At 43.2% G+C, this 21,590-nt stretch overlaps 1 protein-coding gene across 2 annotated transcripts in view; it reads left to right on the plus strand.

The window, feature by feature from the left end:
- LOC108358642 (tetratricopeptide repeat protein 28) overlaps positions 1-19,909 on the plus strand; it is a 58,898-nt gene extending 38,989 nt beyond the window's left edge. For both annotated transcript variants that reach the window (XM_017610080.1, XM_017610081.1), the window contains exons 3-7: positions 11,711-14,828; positions 14,897-15,016; positions 15,079-16,744; positions 16,809-17,542; positions 17,601-19,909. In XM_017610080.1, coding sequence (XP_017465569.1) covers positions 11,711-14,828; positions 14,897-15,016; positions 15,079-16,744; positions 16,809-17,542; positions 17,601-19,798 — 7,836 coding nt within the window. In that variant the 3' untranslated portion in view covers positions 19,799-19,909. The remainder of the gene's footprint in view (positions 1-11,710; positions 14,829-14,896; positions 15,017-15,078; positions 16,745-16,808; positions 17,543-17,600) is intronic.
- The last annotated feature ends 1,681 nt before the right edge of the window (positions 19,910-21,590 follow it).

Raw genomic sequence — 21,590 nt, forward strand, 5'->3', positions numbered from 1 at the left:
ATCAAAATTTTAAGTGCGTTTTTATTTTTTGGACCAAACGTCAAAACCAGGTTTTATTGATATGGATTAACAACAGTGGGCACTTAGTTCCTAAAGCGGTCCCATAAAATCAATAAAAGTGGGCAATTAACTTTCTCTGCCGATCGCATGCATCAGAGAGGCGCTCAACTGCGCTAATAGCACAGAGAATGCAACTCTGCGATAATCTTGCAGCGTGGAAATCGTTCAACTAACTTGAAAAACTAGTAAATATAAATAGTCCTAAAGACATAGTTTTATTCGAAATTCTGCATGAAACTTATTTAACTTATTTTTAATTCAGCTGTAATTCTCAATCGGCTAGTGCAACATTTTGTATACATACATTGAACGCCGCTAATTGGTAACTTAATGAAGGTAACGAAAACATGGAAATTTCCAACTTCATTTATCATCTCTTCGCTGCAATTCTCACCAAGCATACAAATAATTCTATACACTCTGTTCTCGCAACTCTGCTGAACCAGCTTATATTTAATTTAATTAGAAGTTTTAACATTTTTCTTCGGACTGAATTTTCTGGACTCATTTCTATCTGCCAGCATCTCAAACTCTATAAGTTAGCCGAATGTCAAGAAAATACAGAAAACAAAGCGAGATAGCTGCTTACTTAATTATTCTTTATCTTTCTCCGTCGTCGGAATATTCGCACAAATTATTATTGAACTGAACTTGAATGCAAAGTGTAGCATTTCGTTGAATGATGTGGGTGACACTGCAGGCAAGATTTCATAATCTTCCCACCACCACAATTCTTACACCGAATTTGTCAACCATCTCGTGGCCATCGCGTTTTCTGTGCTGCGGTGATGTTGACCTTGTATTCTTCTATAGCATCAAGCAGTTGGGTAAGGCACTTTCAGTACAGTAGTTCTAATATTCCAGGTGGTTATCCAAAAATACTGATCGTCGAAGTGTGGAGAGGTAATTTTGGGTATTTTCCTTGGTGCCTAATATTGCCTGGCGGGTGTCAAGTTCGGGATATAACCAATTAATAGAAGTGGAGGGCTTTTAAAGGTACATATTTTTATAGCGAGCTGCTTTCTTCATGACAGACGCCACGTACTGGTTCACAGACGCTGCTGGCCTCAGTGAGCCATTAAACTACATATCAAATATGTTGAGGGGGTCCATGATTCAATGCTCCATAGATCGCGTAAACGGGGACGCAAATCGCGATTGGGTATTGTCATGCAACTACTCTTATAACCCTTTCTGGTTTTAAGTTTTTATATTCTAGAGAACTCAGGTTTTTAGATTAGCTTTTTTATGGTGCAAAGGCTGCCAGCCTAGTAATTTTTAATTCATTTTCTCAAAATCTTAAAGTATTTTATCTTGGACTTGACAGATTTCAAGAAAATAAATGCAGCATACTTTTAGGAACCGCGTATAGATAAATATTAAGCTACAATAGGAAGCATTTTCTTTTCACGCCCCGTAGTATGCTACAATATTACAAAGAAGCTTTAACACTTCAATTTCAAATTGATTCCACTACGAGTTACCTGATAATGCTGAAATTTTCAAGCCTAAAGCCATTTTTTATAAAAAAATTTGTTTTAAAATTCCCAATTAATTTACATGAGTTTCCAGTTTACATTTCGAAATAAGTAAACTTTATTGCAGGCACCCGCTCGAGTATTGAGTTTGGGGTAGTTGACCCGTTCATATTCAACGTTTTTTTTTTTTTTTTACTACAAGGAATACATTTTTTACGCTTCAGTGTTTTTCACCAGCCAACGGCCATGTTCTTGCCCTTCACTAAATAAACTATGCAACAAAAAATGTAAGTTATATATTTTAAATGAAATAAAAAACAAGACAAAAAATTTTAACGAAAAAAAAAATCGCTACAGCACGAAAATGGCAACATGCATCCTGTTTCTTTCATCGTGTTCCGCTGTCATGTCGCATTTTCAACGTCAATGTCAGCGTCTTGTCATTCGTGCATCCTCAAACTCAACTCAAACCCATAGCCAGCCACAGTCCGCACTCAGCACACAATCGCACACAGTCGCACCAACCACACAGCATCGGCCACGTACTCGCCCTCCTGCGCATGTGCAAACTCATTCTCAGGCTTCAACTTAGCCGCACGGCACAGCCTCCACATCGCGCGCAGTCGCTGTCCCAGTCCCAGCCGCAAACGCTGGTGCAGCTTGTATTTCAACAACAGATCCTTAATTCCAATTGTTGATCTTTTTCCATTTTTTCTTGTTTTTGTTTTTGTTTTTTTTTTCATTGTTGCCCTTGTTCTTTGCTTTGCTGTCAGCAACTCTAGTACGTCTGTCTGTCTGCGGCCTGTCAATAAGTTGATTGTCAGCGCTTCATGTCGTTTCCACAACAACAGCGCACTGCAATTGTACCTTCGTTTGTCTCAGTTGTTATGTTTTTCTTCGGATTTTCGTTGGCCTCTATTTAATGCGCCCTTTTGCCGCGAAACAACGCGCTGCACCGCGAGGCGGTTTATGCGGCAAAGGGGAAAATAGCGAAAAACTTAAAGCAGCAATCACAACGGTCGAATTCAAAGCCAACGCCAATGCCATGTCAAAAGCGCTAGGCTTGTAGATTTGTAGCTGGAGTTTAGTTAGTATGCGCTAGCTGCTGACCGTGTTGTTGCAATTGTTATGCCGTGTTGTTTGGATTTTTCGAAAATTGGCGCCCAATGGCATGGAAAAGTCATGTTGCATGCCAGCAGCATGAAGGTGACGCTCACTAGCCGCCAAGCAGCGAGGCAGTCAGAGCCAGAGCCAGAGTCACCGAAACAAAAATGCCAAATAGCATTCCGCTTGTTATTTGCAACAACAATAGCAACAACAAACAAACACAAAGGTAACAAAGGCGCGCGCATAAACAACACGAGTACCGCGCGCAACAAGAACATTGTTTTTCGACTAAGAGAATGTGGCCGTGTAACATTGCCGCGCGCGCATTCACCGCTTACAGCAGCACAAAGCAATTTACAAGCGGTTAACCCTTGGCGCGCCAGTCTAAAAGGAAACGTACGCAAATGACAGCGCAAATCCGAGTCCGCGTGTCGCAAACATAAACGATATGCATGTGCCGCATTGTTTGCCAGCGCTGATTCGTGCGCTTGCTGGTTTTCTTCCCCTCTGCCACATTTTTTCATTGTTTTTCATTTTTGTCTGCAACTTAGATTGTTTGCCTCTTCTTTTTTCCTTTTTATTGTTCCTTTTTGCTTCCCTTGCTTTACCACACATTTCTTTTGCTGCTACTATAAAATAATTAGCCGCATTCCTTTGTCGCCACAAAGCTGCTACTTTCAGTCACTCACTCTGTGTTCGCCGCACGTTTGATTTGCCTGACTGGCTGCTGTTTTGCTGTTTTGCCGTTTTTCTGTTTTGCCGCTTTTCTGGCGCACAATAAGTTCAGGCCGTAAGGAGCGCGCGCATGGCTGCAACAATGTTGCGCCGCGGCGATTGCCTGTTTGCCGCTTTCGAGGTCTGATTGAGGTCACGTTACAAGTTACAAGTCGACTCCGACTCCGACTTCGGCTGCAGCTTCAGCTTCGACGTTGCTGCTGGTAGTTGCAAATAGTAGTTTACTGCTCGTATTTTTTCTATGAAAATATTCGCTGTTTGTTACAATGTTTTGTCAGGAAACTTTTGTGCATTTAATTAACGTGGCTTTAAGAGAGACTTGCCGCGATCTAACTGCTTTGTCGGAGATCAAGCGAGCTGACAGTGGCAATTCACATGGGACCGCTGCTGGTGCTGCAGAAAGAGGCGGCTACTCTTATCTATTATTGAACTAAGTTCGTTATAATTCTACTATTTTATGAAATACATATATGCAATTAAATTGAGAAGGAGGGAGAAAATAATAGCGGTCAACATTTTTTAGCTATGAAAGATATCGTCACTAGATCTGAACAAAGGCGCGAGCTAAAAAATTGGCCGCAAAAAAAGATGCATAAAAAAAAACGTCAGCGAAGAAAAGCGCCTAAACCTATTGTACGAAGAAGAAAGACGCGTAAACTTATAATCGCGGCGAATGTAATAGCATGTACATTCCCCAAAGAGGTTTTGGGGAATAATGCTGAAGAGACAGTCCTTGGCTAGGTATAAATCTATGTTTACGCATCTTTCTTCGCCATCAACTAGGTTTACGCGTCTTTTTTTGCCGAAGTTTTTTACGTGCCGTTTTTCGTCAACGCGTCCATTTGCGCCGTCAAAACAATGGCGTGCCTTTATTCGTGTTAAGTGACGATATACTTTAATTTCTGCATTACACAATTTTTTAAGTCTAAAAAAATATTTAAAATAAAAACAAAATAAAAATTAAAACTTAGAGAATATTTTCAAGCGAAAAAATTGTACTACTTTTTATAAAATTATTAAAAAAAAATTAAAGCTTTTGCATTTAAAAATCTTTAGTTCTAAATTTTATGGTTTTTTGAAAAAAAAAATAAGTTACTTCATTTGAAGCTTTTAAATTTTCCCTAAAGCATAGTGTAAAAATGAGAATATTAAAAAACCATTGCGTACAAAATTTATAAAAAAAAATTTAATTAACATTAAAATTAAAAAGAGTAGGACGTGATTAAAAAAATGTTCAAAATAAAAAATTACTGAAAAACAAAAAATTAGAAGCATTATTGCAAAAATTAGGAGCATGATTGAAAAAATTAGGAGCATAATTGAAAAAATTAGAAAGATAATTGAAAAAATCGAAACAACTGAAAAAATTTAAAACAACATTAAAAAAAAGTGGAGAAACATAGAAACATTCAAGGATTAAACATTTTAAAAATTAGTTTTTAAGGCAGACAATTTTCAATTTCATTTTAATATATTTTGTTGGTTTACAATTTCAAGATTCGCGCTCAAAAACTGCAGAATTGAAAAATGCTAAAGTGGTTGGGGAAATTGTTTAAACTTCAGTCAATAAGTGAAAATTATATTGTTATAGGCGAAATTATCTTTAGGCTTTAAAGTACGTACTTCAGAACATTTTAACAATTTCCCACATAACCTTGAAAAATAAATAAGGAAAATAAAAAAACTATGTTTCTTTAAAATTACTATTTAAAATTAAACTACTGTAGCAAATATTTTTCAAATTAATGCATTTTTCAAATTTTGAAAACGAATTTCATACCTTGAAGTGCTAGAAATTTATGTACAAAGGTGTAAAATATTTTTTTTTTTCCAAATCATAAAGTTGTTGCGTAAAATTTTCAAAAACTTAGGCCATGAAAAGTTTAGAACTTAATTATTTGGAAAAATAATGATTAAAAAATAAAGAAACCAAAATAAAATATTTACAGAATTCTACAAATTTGGGAGAGAAACAAAAATACTATTAAGAAGATGGAAGTCAAAATATTTATTTTAAACTCTTTAAATTTTTTTTTAGATTTTATTTTCTATTTTTTATGCGAAAATCAGAGAATTAAAATCTCTTTTGTTCAAATTTTAGTGTCAGTTTTTCGAATCATGAAAAAATGAAATTTTAAGTTTCTTAGAGCATAAGATTTCTGTAGTGAACATATAATATTACTTAGAAACTCTAACAAATCCAGATTTTAAAAATAATTTAATTATATTAAAAAAAACGATTAATTGATACGAATTTAAAAGAAAAAACCGACTTTTAAAAATAAAAAAAAACTTGGGAGAAATCAAAACCAATTTTAAGAATTTTTAAAGGACATTAAACATATAATCAACATTTTTGAAGTTCTTTAAATCTCATTTTTTATTTTTTAATTCGATATTTTTTAACAAGGTTGTGATTTTTTGTAAATAGTAGAACTATTAAAAACGAAGAAGTATGAATTTTTTGAAATAAATTTAAAATTTTTAACAAAATTGAACTGTTATTTTTCACTTAGTGTTAAATTTTCACATAGAAAATATTTTTGTTCTACAAAATTTGAAAAGTTAAAAGAGAAACAAAAGAATCAATTTTCGACAATTTCAAATTGTCTCAAAAAGCATTCGATTATGACGATCTCATATAGCTGGGAAAATATGCATTCAATTTTTGTTTTTTTTTTTTTGTTTTTTATTCGCAGCCATAGCCATTAAATTAAGCATTTCTTCAATATACACATCCTCCATTAACCCTTAAATGCCAGTAAAATATTTTATTACGCAACATCATTATACCGCTCCCTCGGCAAACACCGCGCGGGCACCACCGGGCACATTTCGCCGATACCAGTCGTCCTTGATCACCGCAGTATTCGCATCGTAAAAAAATAGCGGAAGAACGAGAAGAAGAAGAGAAGGAAGACAACGCAGAATTTGCCTAAACATTTTGCACACAATGTTCCATAATAGAAATAAATATTTTACGATTGAAATGTTTTCCGCTGCCGCTGTTGCCACTGCTGCTGCTACTGGCTGCGACAACGACTACCGCGGAGTTGGATACAGCAACGAAGAGGAAACATTGGCGCCATTTTTATTAGGCAATTCAAAGGACACAAACAACAAAAAAAATGTGAGCAGCAGCAACAATTTCGGAGCATATAAGCAGATGCAGGCACACACTTAGCCATGGACATATTTTGGCTTGCAAATTCGCGCATTGCACTCGTCGTCAACGTAATCGTCGTGGGGTTTCGTTTGGCCAGCGAAAGACCAAACAAAAGACTTCAGACACAAACTTGTGTGCGCTTGTTGCCATTTTCATTGATTTCTATTTGCTTTATTTGAAGTGAGTGCTGTGCGCATGTTTGTGTATGTGTGTGTTTTGTGTTTATCCAACAATGTTGCTGAGGTGCATTAAAGTAACTACGTTTGTTGGTTAACTCTGTTTGCGATTATTTTTTAGTTTTTTTTGTTTTAGTTTTCATTTTCCGCACTATTGTTGTTGGCATTGTTGTAATCGTTTCGCTGTTGCACGCGCTTGTCTTATGCAGATATGCAGCTGTAGCAGCTGGCTGCTGTGGCCATACCCGTTTGTCCATTCACCCATACCGCCATTTCTCGGAAATTTGCATGTGCGCGCACCCGCGAAGCCAACTTCCGTAATGCGGCCGCTCGCCGCCGCCACCAACCACCAACCATTAACCATCAGCCAACACCAGCGACGAGCAGCAACCGTGCTTCGGCGATTTAAATGCTCGCTTGTTATTGCAATTTTTGGTATGTTGCGCGCATGTTGCTGCTGTCTCTGCTATTCGCTATGCGCTTTAGGTGCCGTTGCCGTTGCCGTTGCTGCTGAGGTTGAATGAAGCTGAAGCGGTGGTTCAGTCTGAGGCGCTTCTTGTCTATACATAAATTTTAGCTGTTTTTAAAGCTTTTGTTGGTAATCTTTTTTTTTTGCGCGTACATGTCGTTTTTTCGGCATTTTGTGCCTAGTCATTGTATTTAATTGCCGCATTAAAAATGTAAACATTGCGCCAACGCCATGTTGCTGCTCTCGCTGCTGCATCCAAAAATGGATGCGCAACATGTTGCGCCACGATTCGTGGGTAGCGCGTTAAAAGCATTTGGTCGCGCTTCCGCATAGCTAATTTCTGCTTTTTGTTCACGCTCTCCGCTCCTTCCTCGCCGTTTGCCAATGTGCGGATTTTTAGGCAAGCCGTGAAATATAAATAAATTATAAATATGTACATATTTATGTATTTTGTTGATGGTGAAAAGTAAATATATGTATTTTTGTGGCGCTCGGCTTTTCGCCTTTGAAAACCTTGCGCTCAAAATGCAATATAAATTTCCATGATATGCATAGCTTCACTTGTTGGCGCGTACGTGCCGACCTTTGCTTGCTGCTGAACCCTACAACATCCGGTTACTTGGCGTCCTGAAATCTGAGTCGCACGCTGAGCTATGCAGTGGCAATGGCTAAGGCAATGTTGGCAGCGGCATCAGGTTCGTCGTTCAACGTGCGAGGCGAAAAGTTCACTCACTTCACCTCGAAACCCATATTGCGGCGAAACTGTTGCAGCACGTGTGTAAGGCAGCGAATGGCTAAAAAAGTAAATTGTTGTTGAAAAGGGAATAACAGAAAATTGCATTCCAAGTACAAAAATGTAAAAGTCCCAAAAAGGTAAATCGTGGCACTTCGAGTCAAGTAGCCTGCGGTTAATCAAGAAATGTTCCCTTTTTATCACACGCCCTACCATAGCTCTAACCTAGACACCATCATCGAGAGAGCATCTGAAGACGGAAAATTTTATTGACTTGGGCACCAGCCCAGCTGTGATCTACCAAAAGGCACTCTTTTCATTCAACGAGACTCCTTAGCAACGCACAAAAGCCCTCCCACATCAAAACACGACAGACGCACATAGAAAGCGAGCTGCTACAATAGACACGTTTACTTTAAGATGTATCTAAATCAGGATGGAATTAGGTGGCACGACAGAGTCGATAACAGCCACAAGAGCTTGCTCTTAAGTTGGCATACTCTCTCCCCTTTTGTGAACTATGCATAGTTATAGACGAGCTCCTTCTTTTCACACACTTGCACTTGGTAAATAAAACATGGGGCCTTAGCCAGAAACTTACGTATTGTTCATTTAACACTGTAGTTAAGCCAATAGTAACCTATGAATCCTTAGCATGGTAGACTAAGACGACAATAAGAACGGCAAACACAAAACTAAGACCTGCCCTGCTGATGCACACAGCAGCTTGGTTGGAATACCTCTCTTTCCTATTTGAAACGAAAAGTAGGCGACCACTGCGGCACTGAGATTCCTAAACATCTCCGAAATCGGAAATAGGACCGATCGTATGAAGGGTCTAATTAAGTTCACGAATGACCCCATATGACAAATGGCCGATGGGCAAATAGTTCTTAAACTAGAATGATTGCTTAGCGAAACAAGGACCGAGCGCAGTATTTTGTGGTCTCTTTTGTGGGTCCACCAAAGCTCACATAAAGAGGGTCATAAATAACTGAGTATACAAAATGTTCAACCAGCACAGAATAGAACGTTCAATGCAGCGCCTGTCTCTGTCACGATTTATCTGACCTTCAAATGAAGATTGAAAGAAACTACTTAATTTAGGCTGAGAGGACTTCAAAATTCTCACTGGATATTACACGGGACATCGTTCGCTTCGTTATCACCTCAGTAAAATTTATCTTTCAGAAACAAAAAGTCTGTGGAGCTGGACGGATATATGCCAGAACACATTCTATGTAAATTTGATGCTCTCGCTGAGCGCCGACTATCTCACTTGCGTGGTGCTACCCTTAAACGATTTGAAATTTGGAGCAACACGCCCTAGGAAGTGCTAGGCTACATTAAAACCCTTCCCATTAATACCGATAATCCCATTATTTTCTTCTTTATCGGATGCATAACCGAGTGCGAAAGATACTCATCCGTGCTCTTCTTCTTCCTCTCTCAATTCTTTCCTATCTCGTCCTTTTACTTTCTTTCTCTTTTCCTAGCTCTCTCTTCCTTTCCTGATAATTTTTTCTCTTTCTCTATCTTTTTGTCAATGTTCACCCACCGCTTCTATTCTGTACCTTCATTCTTTCCCTTTCCACTCTTTTCTAATTTACTCCAACTTACTGGATTAAAAATAATACTTCAGTCGTGTGCTCTTTCTCTCCCCTTCTGCCCCTGTAAATATTTCTACTTATTTCTGTCCACTTTTCCTGTCTGTTATGCTGGTATGTTCTTAGTTTTCATGTTTTCTCTCTTGTTCTTACTTTTTTCTATTCCTATTTGCCTTTTCTCTGTCGTCATCGCTCTTTAATTCGCTAAATGTTTCTTTTTTCACAACAAGAATATGATTTCAGTCATGTTCTTTCTCTCTCATTCACTCTATGAATGTTCGCCCTCTCAGTATTCAGCAACACCCCATTTTCCTTTTTTTCTCGCAATGTCCGAGTCATGTTGACTACTTTTATTTCTTCATTACTTCACTTTGCCGTCATTTTCTGGAACCCCGCTAAATACTTTTCCCTTCTTACAGCTCCCTCTATCTTTCTCTCTCTTTTTCAAGCCCTCACCCTCTAACTTATTTTGTATATACTTCGCTATCCCTCTCGAAAGGTGGATTTTTTTTTGTCTAAATTGGCTCCCCAAAGCTCCGAAATGCTATTGAATCAATAAAATACGTGCCTAAAAGTATGCCACTTTAAAGCTTACCCGCTCGGTATTGAGGTAACTTTTCTAACTAAGAGAACCCAAGATATTTGTTAAAAGTAATTTTTATCATCATCTTCAGCGTGCAACTGGTTGTGGAGAGCCCACAGTTTTTCATCCAAATAAATACATAAATCAAATCCAATTCAGCGGAAGTAGTCAGAGATTTTTCCCAATTCTTGTATTTTATTTTATTTTATTTTGTTGATTTCGCGATTTGAAATCAATCCTACGCTTTTCTCAACAAAGCTTTCCGCATAACTACAAACTTTTACTCCTTTTTTATTTGTTTTGCAATTCACTGCAACCGCTGTCCATTGCTCACCCTTTCATACTCCGCTGCTGTCTAGTGAAACGCTTGTACTACGCAAATTCATCTTTCGCCACTCCGCACATTCACGTGTCACCGTCCCTGCGCGCGCACCCGTACATTCCATATGCCGTTGCTACAGAAAAATTATGGCAATTTCAGCGCAAAAAGTAATTTGCAATCTGTCGGCTTTTGCTATAAAAATTGAATAGCGGCAACGAGTGATGCTCACAATTTCTTTCTATGGCCGTTGCTTTTGTCCGTATTCATTCTGCTGTGCTTTTGTGGTTTTTGCTCCTTTTTAGTGCGTTTTTTACCCCTTTTCATTTACTCATTTTTTTCGTTTAATTTCTGGCCGTGTGATGCCTTTGACCACATGCGTTCTTGTGCGCAGCTAGGCCGCCACATTTTGTTGACTGCCGTGGCGGCGGTGATTTGTTGTTGCTGCCATTGCGGCAGTAAATGGTTATTTTTTATTAGCATTTTTTTCTCTCATTCACCAACCATAGCGATTGCTGCTAGTGCGCGCCGCCCCGCGCGTGTACGTGTGTTGTAGCGAAACATTCCAAACAAGTGAATTTATAAGCATAAACGTGACTCAACTGTTGTGAGGCCGAGCCTGAGACGAACTGGTGGCGAGGGCCATTGTAAGCGGTTGTAATGGCGATTATGATATTGATAATGTCGGTGAAGATAATTTCCAGGTTGCTGATGGTTTTACTGCTGATAGGTTTCGTGGTGGCTGCATTTCGGTAGAGTTGCTGTCGCGGCACTGCCGATATTCTCCTCTGCTTTTGCCATTCTGTAAGCGTTTGATTAGTGTTAAGACTTTTTAACGCTTCTTAAGCGCGCTTCGTTACGCCCAGTCTATTTGTGATGGCTGTTAAATGCCACTGTGTTACAAAAATATCCACAACTTTTAAATCTGCATGTGGCCGCGGTCAGCGCGCGTTCACATTCTACACTTCAGCGACAGCTGGCAGCAGCAAACGAATGCGCGCAGCACGCATTCAGTGGCAAGTTATCGAAATGCGCGCAGCCATTGCGCTGGAATGTGGTTAAATGCTTAAACGCGCGCCTAATCGCTTCACATTTTCCCATCATAAAAATTGCATACAAATCCGCGGTGGCGCGCGTGTAATCAAAGCAGGTTTTCGTTTTTTCTTAAATTATGGTTGCGCAGCAGCTGCAATGTATATGTACATAGACCCAGCATTTGTACATACCTCAACTAATTCACATATTTATTTGTTTTCTTTTTTTTTTCGTCCCTCTAGAATGAGCCTGAGTGCACTCCCGAGCTGCCGGCCGCTAACCGCGCGCTGTTTCTCGAGAAGGTGCGCCAATCGAACGCTGCCTGCCAGAGTGGCGACTTCGCCACCGCCGTCTTGCTTTACACCGATGCACTTCAGCTCGATCCCGGCAACTATATACTCTACAGCAATCGCTCGGCGGCACGCCTTAAGCAAGGCCAGTTCGCACTCGCGCTACAGGACGCCACCAAGGCACGCGAGCTGTGCCCGCAATGGCCGAAAGCATATTTTCGGCAAGGTGTTGCGCTGCAGTGTCTGGGCCGTTATGGAGAGGCATTGGCTTCATTCAGCGCTGGGCTGGCGCAAGATACGCAACACAAGCAGCTGCTGGCCGGTCTGATGGAGGCGTCAGTGAAGAGTCCCTTGCGCCATGCGTTGGAACCCACATTTCAACAGCTGCGCGCCATGAATCTGGACCAGTCGCCATTTGTGGTTATCTCGGTAGTGGGACAGGAACTGCTACAGGCTGGCCAATACCACTCAGCGGTGACTGTGTTGGAGGCTGCGTTGCGCATTGGCTCTTGCTCGTTAAAGCTACGTGGTTCCGTATTCAGCGCGCTAAGCTCCGCGCACTGGGCGCTCAACCAACTGGACAAAGCTATTGGATATATGCAGCAGGATCTGGCTGTGGCGAAAAGCCTCGGTGATACTGCGGGTGAGTGTCGAGCACATGGAAATCTCGGTTCGGCCTACTTCAGCCAGGGTTCCTATAAAGAGGCGCTCACCGCACACCGCTATCAGCTCGTGCTTGCCATGAAGTGCAAGGACACTCAGGCCGCGGCTGCTGCGCTTACTTCACTCGGACATGTTTATACCGCCATCGGCGACTACCCCAATGCCTTGGCCAGCCACAAGCAGTGCGTGCAGCTGGTTAAACAGATCGGCGATCGTTTGCAGGAGGCACGCGAAATCGGCAATGTCGGTGCCGTCTATTTGGCCATGGGCGAATTTGATTCCGCAGTGGACTGTCATACACAACATCTACGCTTGGCGCGCAAGCTGGGCAATCAGGTAGAGGAAGCGCGCGCATACTCGAATCTTGGCTCGAGTCATCACTATCGACGCAACTTTGCACAGGCCATCACTTTCCACGAGCAGGTGTTGCGCATCTCAAAGCAGCTAGGCGACCGCAACATAGAGGCGCGCGCATACGCTGGCCTTGGCCATGCGGCACGCTGCGCCGGCGACTGCGTGCAGGCGAAGAAGTGGCATGAGAAACAGCTGGAAATGGCGCTGGCTGCACGCGACAAGGTGGGTGAAGGCCGCGCCTGTTCTAATCTCGGCATTGTATATCATCTGCTCGGCGAACACGACGCCGCACTCAAGCTGCATCAGGCACATCTAACCATCGCTCGCCAACTGCACGATCGCGCTGGCATGGGCCGCGCCTATGGTAATATAGGCAACGCTTACTCTGCCGCAGGGCTCTACGAGGCGGCTATCAAGTACCACAAACAGGAGTTGACGATCAGCAAGGAGGTGCACGACCGCAGCGCCGAGGCTTCGACGCACGGGAACCTCGCTGTAGCCTACCAGGCGTTGGGTGCACACGACATGGCTTTGATGCATTACCGCGCGCACTTGAACATCGCACGTGAGCTGAAAGACACCGCAGGTGAGGCATGCGCATTGCTCAATTTAGGCAATTGCTTTAGTTCGCGACAGGAATTCGCGCAAGCGGTGCCCTTTTATGAGCAATACTTGATGCTATCACAGGAACTCGGGGATGTGGCTGCCGAGGGTAAGGCCTGTCACTTCCTCGGCTATGTGCACTACTGCATTGGCAACTATCGCGAGGCTGTGCGCTACTATGACCAGGACTTGGCGCTGGCAAAGGACTTACAGGACAAGATAAATATGGGACGCGCGTACTGCAATCTGGGTCTGGCACACTTGGCGTTGGGCAATACACAAGCAGCTCTGGAATGCCAGAAGTACTTCCTCGCTGTGGCACACATGACCAACCATCTACCGGGCAAGTTTCGTGCGCTGGGCAACATCGGTGATATACTGATACGCACCGGAGAACACGAAGAGGCGGTCAAAATGTATCAGCGTCAACTAACACTTGCTCGTCATGCACGCGAGCGCCCACTGGAAGCCGCTGCTTGCGGTGCGCTCGGGCTGGCACATCGACTCATCAAGAGATTCGACAAGGCGCTCGGCTATCACACGCAAGAGCTGACGCTCCGCCAACAAATGTCCGACCTTCCGGGCGAATGCAAAGCACACGGTCACCTGGGCGCTGTACACATGGCCTTAGGCAACTACCAGCATGCCATCAAGTGTTATCAGGCACAACTGGGTCGCGCACAGGAACTGCAAGATTCTGGCGTAGAAGCGCAGTCATTTGGCAATCTCGGCATCGCTAAACTCAACATGGGACTCTACGAGGATGCCATCGGCTATTTAGAACAGCAACTAGGTACACTGGAGCGCGTCAACATGCCAACCACACAACATGACCGTGCACGCGCCCTCGGTCACCTCGGCGACTGCTACGATGCGTTGGGTGATTTCGAGGAGGGCATAAAATGCCATGAGCGCCATCTTCAACTTGCGACGGGCTTGCAAAGTTACCGCGATCAAGAGCGTGCCTACCGTGGTCTAGGACATAGCCACCGCGCACTGGGTAACCTGCAAGAAGCTCTAGTTTGTCTCGAGAAACGATTGGTGGTGGCGCACGAACTGGGCAGCCCTGAGGTTAAGGCCGTCGCCTACGGTGATTTGGGGAACATACACTCGGCACTGGGTAACTATGAGCAGGCAGTTAACTGTTTGGAGCACCAGCAGGAGATTGCGCGTGAGCTGGGTGACCGCGCGCTGGTTTCAGATGCCACCAGTGCTTTGGGCAATGTTTATCAGCGCATGAATGACGCTGACGGCGCTCTGCGACTGCACAAAATGGACTTGGAAATGTGCGAGCATTTAGGAGCAGGTGCACTGCAAGCACGTGCTTGTGGAAATCTCGGCGCGGTATATGAGTCTATACGCAGCTTTATGGATGCGGTAAAATTCTATGAAAAACAATTGGCACTGACTGTTGATCGTCTGAGCAAAGCATATGCCTGTGGTTCACTTGGTGAGTGGCATTTTTCGTCCACATCTATTCTATCTTGATTTAATCATACTATTTTATTGACTGATAAGGCCGCGTTTTCCATGAAATGGGCCAGCATTCACAGGCCATCAACTATCTACGCCAAGGCTTGGCAATCGCACAATCGATCAACAAATCGGAAGAGGAGGCTAAAATAAGATATCAACTCGGTGAGATCTTTACGTTTGTTTTATTTTTTCTTTCCACTTTATCTAACATATCCTCTTCTTAGGTCTTGCTCTCCGCGCTTCCGATGACAACGAAGATGCGCGCACTCAAATGGAGACCGCCGCCCAGCTTCTCGAGTCTGTGCGCTATGATCAGCGCAGTCCTGAGGGCCGCACCAGTCTCTTCGATTTGCAAACATCTAGCTACCACATATTGCAACAGATACTTGTAGCCACACAGCGGAACGAAGATGCCTTGGTAGCTGCCGAACGTTGCAAGGCACGCACGAGTCCCGACACCAACAGTATCTCGCGTAAAACAACTATCACTTGCAGCGATTCCATCTACGACATCGTGAATCGTACCAAGACGAACGTACTTTACTTCAGCTTGGCTGGCGATGAGCTCTACGCTTGGTTTCTGCAGCCACAAAAGGGCATCGTACGTTTCCATGTTGTACATATCAACGAGGAGACGCTAAAAATATCTAGCGAAAAGCTGGCAGAACACTCGAAAAATACCCAGCAAAAAGGTAGTTTCCTGGAGCGCTACATCAACATGGTACGCGACAATTTGGGCGTCAACTCGGATAGTGTTCTACTCGAAGGTGATGGTAGTGGCTGGCGTTCGAGCTCGGAAAACTTACTCGATGATTTTACTAACGAACGCAGCGGCTTCCTGCGCATGGTCAATCGCAATCACTTAATGAACTCCTCCAACTACTCACTTAGCTCACTGTTTAGTTTGGGCTCTGTTGGTGGGTCGGTCGCTAGCCTACAAGGCTCGACACGCTCCATTGGCAGCCAACAGGGTTCGACGCGCTCACGACGTGCACCCACAATACCCGCCTGGCAAGGTCCAACTTGTCTACACACACTCTACAACTTACTGCTGGAACCATTCGATGACTTACTCCCGTCCGGCAGTTCAGTTTCACGTCAAGGTCGCAAGGAACTTATTTTAGTGCTGGAAAATGAGCTATATCTGGTGCCGTTTGCCATACTACGCAGCTCCAAGGAAGATGGTGAATATCTTTCCGAACGCTGCTCCATTATCACGATCCCCTCATTGCAAACGCTGCGTCTGAAGAGCAAAATTTTGCGTACACGCGAATTGACCGAGAACCTGAGCACATCCTTGGTTGTTGGTGGACCACGCATACCTTCTGTATTGTCCGAAACATGGGGCTGGTCGGAATCGCCTGCTTCGCTACAAGAAGCCGCCATGGTTGCCGATATGTTGCAAGCGAAAGCTATCGCAGGCTGTAATGCCACTAAAGAAGCTGTCATCTCTGAACTGCCAACTGCTGAGTGTGTGCACTTCGCCGCCAATCTCAGCTGGAAACTTGGTGCAGTTGTGCTCAGCCCAGGTGATGTGGTGGATTCACAGACCCAGAAGCGTTATTATCAAGCGTCAGCTGGTAATGGTTCACATGATGAAGAAAGCAACGAACTCTCTGGCGGCAATATAGAGTTGCCACAGCTTTCTGATTTCATACTGTCCGCTGCCGATGTGCTCACCATGAAACTCAACGCCAAGTTGGTGGTGCTGAGCTCTTATCACTCCATTGAGCCAATCACAGGCATCGGTGTGGCTAACTTGGCAGGCAGTTGGCTCTGCGCCGGCGCCGGTGCTGTACTTATCTCTTTGTGGCCCGTGCCAGAGACTGCTGCAAAAATTTTACTACGCGCATTTTACTCTGCACTTTTGCAGGGCGCGCGTGCTGCAAGGTAAGCTTTTTCTGATATATTCATAGTTTGTTCTTTTAACATGTTTATCTGTTATTTCCTACAGAGCTCTTGCAGAAGCCATGCAGACCGTACAACATACTAAACACTTTGCTCACCCCGCTAATTGGGCTGGCTTCCTGCTAATCGGTGGTAATGTGCGCCTCTCAAACAAGGTCGCCATGATGGGCAATGCTTTGTGTGAACTAATGCGTTCGCCGGAAAAATGTCGCGATGCGCTACGCGTATGCTTGCACCTGGTAGAGAAGAGCTTGCAGCGCATACATCGTGGCCAGAAAAATGCCATGTACACAACTCAAAAGAGCATCGAGAATAAAGCCGGACCGGTTGGCGGTTGGAAAGATCTTCTTATGGCAGTCGGCTTTCGTTTCGAACCTGCCGCCAATGGCATACCATCGAGTGTATTCTTTCCACAATCTGATCCGGAGGATCGCCTGTCACAATGCTCGGCTAGCCTACAAGCGCTGTTAGCTCTTACACCGCTCACATTGCAGGCTTTCGCGAAGCTTGTTAACAGCACCGATTTGGCGGACGATATTATTACACTTATTCGAAATGTGTTGGCGCAGTTTCCTCCTAAAGGTAGTCCCGAGACGGAAGCATGCTTTGAGATACCGCTAAGTGTGCGCTTGTGGCGCGTTGCTGGCTGCCATGAACTGCTAGCATCTATTGGATTCGATCTAACCGAAGTCGGACAGGACCAGGTGACGCTACGTACAGGCAAGCAGGCGAATCGTCGCAACTGTCAGTTTGTGTTGCAAGCGCTCTTGGCACTATTTGGTAAGTTTATTTGTAATATTAATAACAAAACTCCTTCGATTTCGTTTATTACTCCCAGACACTCAAGAGGCGCCTAAAAGTCTCGGTTTGGACTCGTCCAGCAGCTGTGAATCGCTCGCCGATGACACGGATGCCGACCTACAAGTTTCAGTCTCCAATCCTGCATTGGCTCTGACGTCCACGTCAACATCAACTTCATCACATCTTACTGTAGACAATACTAAGTCCATGGGTCTTGGTTTACCACTGCCGCCAATAAATCGCACACGCGTGATCAGTAGCAGCGGCAGCGCATTTATTTCGTATGTGCGTCGTCGTGGAGAACCTGATGGCGGACGTACCGACACCGACTCGATTCCTAGCGCAGCAGACTGCGCCGGCTCAGTGCTTTATCCCACACAGGATTCCAGCCTGGCCAACACTACCGACAGTGAACTCTCAGATGGTTACATCTCACAGGCACATATCAATAAGACCACTGGTCCACGTTTGGGCTACTCTAGCTTGCGCGCACCAGTTCGTGTCTCTCGTCCTGGTGGTGGTGGTGAAAGCGATGCTGCTTTTACACCCAGTCCACCGGTCACCACACAAAATCCAGTGGAGCAGAATGTTTCAATGGCATTGGCACATCAAACTCGCATACGCAATCTTTATTCGAGCGCTGGTATGAATTACTTGGGTGATAGTGTCATACCGGAAATGAGCGTTGTGCCGAGTGGCATCTCCAGACGTCCAGATAGCTCAAGTTCTGCCAGTTCTACCACTGACTGGGAGGTATCTGGTCATGCGACTGTTTTGCGTCGGAACAACCAACCGCCACATCATGGTCATATGCCCCCATTGCCGCCGCCTAGACAGAACCTGCCGCTGGTCGACAGCTTACGGCCCGTTCCTCCAATGGCACCTGTATACAACAATCTCGGTCCTAATACTTCTATGACACACACTACAACATTGGCATCAATACACATGGAGTCCACAAGCTCAGAATCAGAAGTTGAGCGTGGGTTAGATTTACCACAGACTCCGATGTCTCACTTCCGACTCAAACCCAAAATTAAATTGGGCAACGCTCAGTCAACGGTGGCTGCACGACTTAGCAAAGAACATGCACTCTTCATGGACCGACTTAACGTGCGCGCTGATGTTCCAGCTAATCTGAATATGAACCATAAAGTAGCCAGTAGTACAGCTGGCGCACCACCCGGCAGTCGTAAACCCTTAAGCCTGACCGAGGAAGACGACAATGCGCTCGTCGTAACTGCATCGAGCCTCTACTTCTCCCAAGCTGATACCGAACTTCTCAATGAAGCGAAGAAGGATCTTCAGTCGGCAGCAGCAGGCGGCTCCACGACAAGTAGCAACCAAGGGGCCACCGCCAAAGAAGCCAGCAAAGTGAATCATAAGAGCATACAGGACTCGATAATGCGACATATGAACCGAGAAACTCCCACAATTTCGGAGGTATACCACGAGCGTAACCTAGGCCTGGGATTAGCTCCACCACTCTCCAAATTGCTGCTGAGTAAGAACTACGACGACGAATCGAATGTAAGCAGCAGCAGCAGTAAACTCGGCAGCTCATGCACCATTAAGAGCATTGTAGATGCCGTAAACGAGCTGGAACTTAGCGGCACGTCGTCTTCATCATCTGTCAGCACGTCGAACACGAAAACACTGAACATACCGGCGCACAGTACAGGTAACAGCAACAATTCTGTTATCGCCAGCAGTTGTGGGACCAGCAATGCGGGCGTAAGTAGCACCAGTAGCAACGCTACCAACACTTCAATTGCCACAAAGGATACATGCTCAATTTGTGGTGAACCAGCTGACATTATCTGCCGCTGCAAGGCAGCCACTGTGCAGAAGAAAGCCACGCTAAAGCCGTGGCTCAGCAATGTACCCTCGAGCATAGTGAAGGCAAGCGAGCTCACGACCGCCGACATACTGGAACGACAGCACAAGATTAAGACGAATGTCGGCAACATTAAGACCAAAGCTGAGGTGGTGGCCAGTATGACTATGACGAATATGAAGCGCGCAAGCAGCCCATTCAATGAACTTTGTCGGCGGGATGAGGGAGATGGTCGATCCGTAGCAGACTCGCAATGCAGCAGTACTTACAAAACAGCGGCGGCAGCGTTGGGTAATGCTGCTAGCAATGCCGGCGGAAGTGGAGTGGCGAATAGTAAAGATGGCGGAAAGATTGCAGCTCAAGCTGTGGGCAATGCTGTAGTAGGGAGGAAACTGTAAATTCAGGATATACGAAGGATGAGAAAAGTACATTTAAAAGGCGTGGAGGGGAAGTACTACATGAGACACTTAATTAGAAGAGAAAGTAAAAACGAAAAATGGAGCGGAAACTAGAATCGAAAACGCAATACTGAATTAATTTGAGTTTCAAACAGGACGTGAAAAATCAAAATACTCTTACATAAGGAAATTATTTTAAGGAAACAGTTATGAAGACGAAAATGACAGCACTAGTTGCGAAGAATGAAATGGTAGAAGTAGCCGTGGAATAAAATTGGAACTTATTTAAATGTACTACAAATAAAAATAGTTAGCAGTAGTTACCATGAACTTCGGACGGAGTAAAAAATGCAGTGGTATTTTTTTTAACATTAATTCAAGATTGTTTACAATGTTTTTTGATTTTTTACGATACGACGATATTATTACATTTAATTACATCCATTTTTTTATGCGCTAATTTTTAAATAATTTTAAGCAAACGATTTATTTGTGCTATATTACGAGTTGTATAGTTTTAGATTATGGTTTTACTTATGCGCAAATAATATATCTATTTTTATGATTTTCATCTATTAAAACACAATTAGCCGTACACTTGCCTCTTGAATAAATTATTTTTATGTAAGTATTAATTTGTCTGTATTGATTTTGAACTAAAAGACTCAATTGTGTATTATTTAAGCGCGATCTGCATATTCTTTTATAAATTTTGCATTTATTTTCAATAAAAAAAGTATTTAAGCTAAAATCAAAAACATTTTTGTAATATAAAGAAATAATGACATTTCTTGCCATTTTTAGTTGAGTTACATCACGGAAAACTCAGTGTTTCTGAGAAAATGTACAAGGAAATTGCTACGCTTTAGGTACATAGCTGAAAACTTAAAACTTGCAAAAACCGAAGGCAAGCCTTTCACATTCACTTTTATTTTGCAAGTACACAATTTCATGGCACTTCCTTTTCGAAGCTAAGAAGCGTATCTATTAATTGCCAGATGACCTTTCACCGCTTGCAATTGCCAAAACAAGTCACTAAATCATATAATTATCTGGCAAACGTTATTTTGAAAAGACAAGACCGACAAATGCAAGTTCAAAAGCTCTTTTTTAATCGCTCACGTAGCTGCTCCTTCACAAATACATACATAAGCAGCATATAATAATAATAATAAAAATATATTGGCGCTGACACATATGTTAGTGTTTGGCCGAGCTTCTCTTGCTTGCTTTGAACAGGGCTGGAACCCAGGCCCTGCGGAATGGAAGCGCGCACTACTTACCACTACACCACAGCGGCCTCATAAGCAGCTTATGCGACATCAAAAAAAGATTATGAAAACTACAAAGACTACATAAATAGTAGAAACTAACAACGCTCGCGTGTAAAATTACCAGACAGGGGATTCACATGCTTGCAAATACATTATATCAGTGATAACTTCGCATTCTTGTCACAACATTCACCTCTTAGCCTTTGTGCAGACGATTAATCATAACAATGCACATTTTAATATTTACATACATACATAATTATAACGCAATTTTTCACATTCTAGTTTTAATTGATTGTAATTTCTGGTGGCGATAAGGAAAAATTAAATGCTTTCATCATAGATTTGTTTTCGGGAATACACTGAGCATAATAGTGGAGAAAACTCAAAACATAAAACTGATATGACAAATTTTTTAAATTAATAAAACATATATCATGTTTATACCCGCGCAAGAACCGCATTAACAAAAACCCGATTTGACTCATCACATATTTCTTCTAAGCATTTATACCTGG

The sequence above is a fragment of the Rhagoletis zephyria genome, unplaced genomic scaffold (genome assembly GCF_001687245.7).
Source record: "Rhagoletis zephyria isolate East Lansing unplaced genomic scaffold, Rhagoletis_zephyria_1.1 Rzeph_scaffold_00280, whole genome shotgun sequence".
NCBI lineage: Eukaryota > Metazoa > Arthropoda > Insecta > Diptera > Tephritidae > Rhagoletis > Rhagoletis zephyria.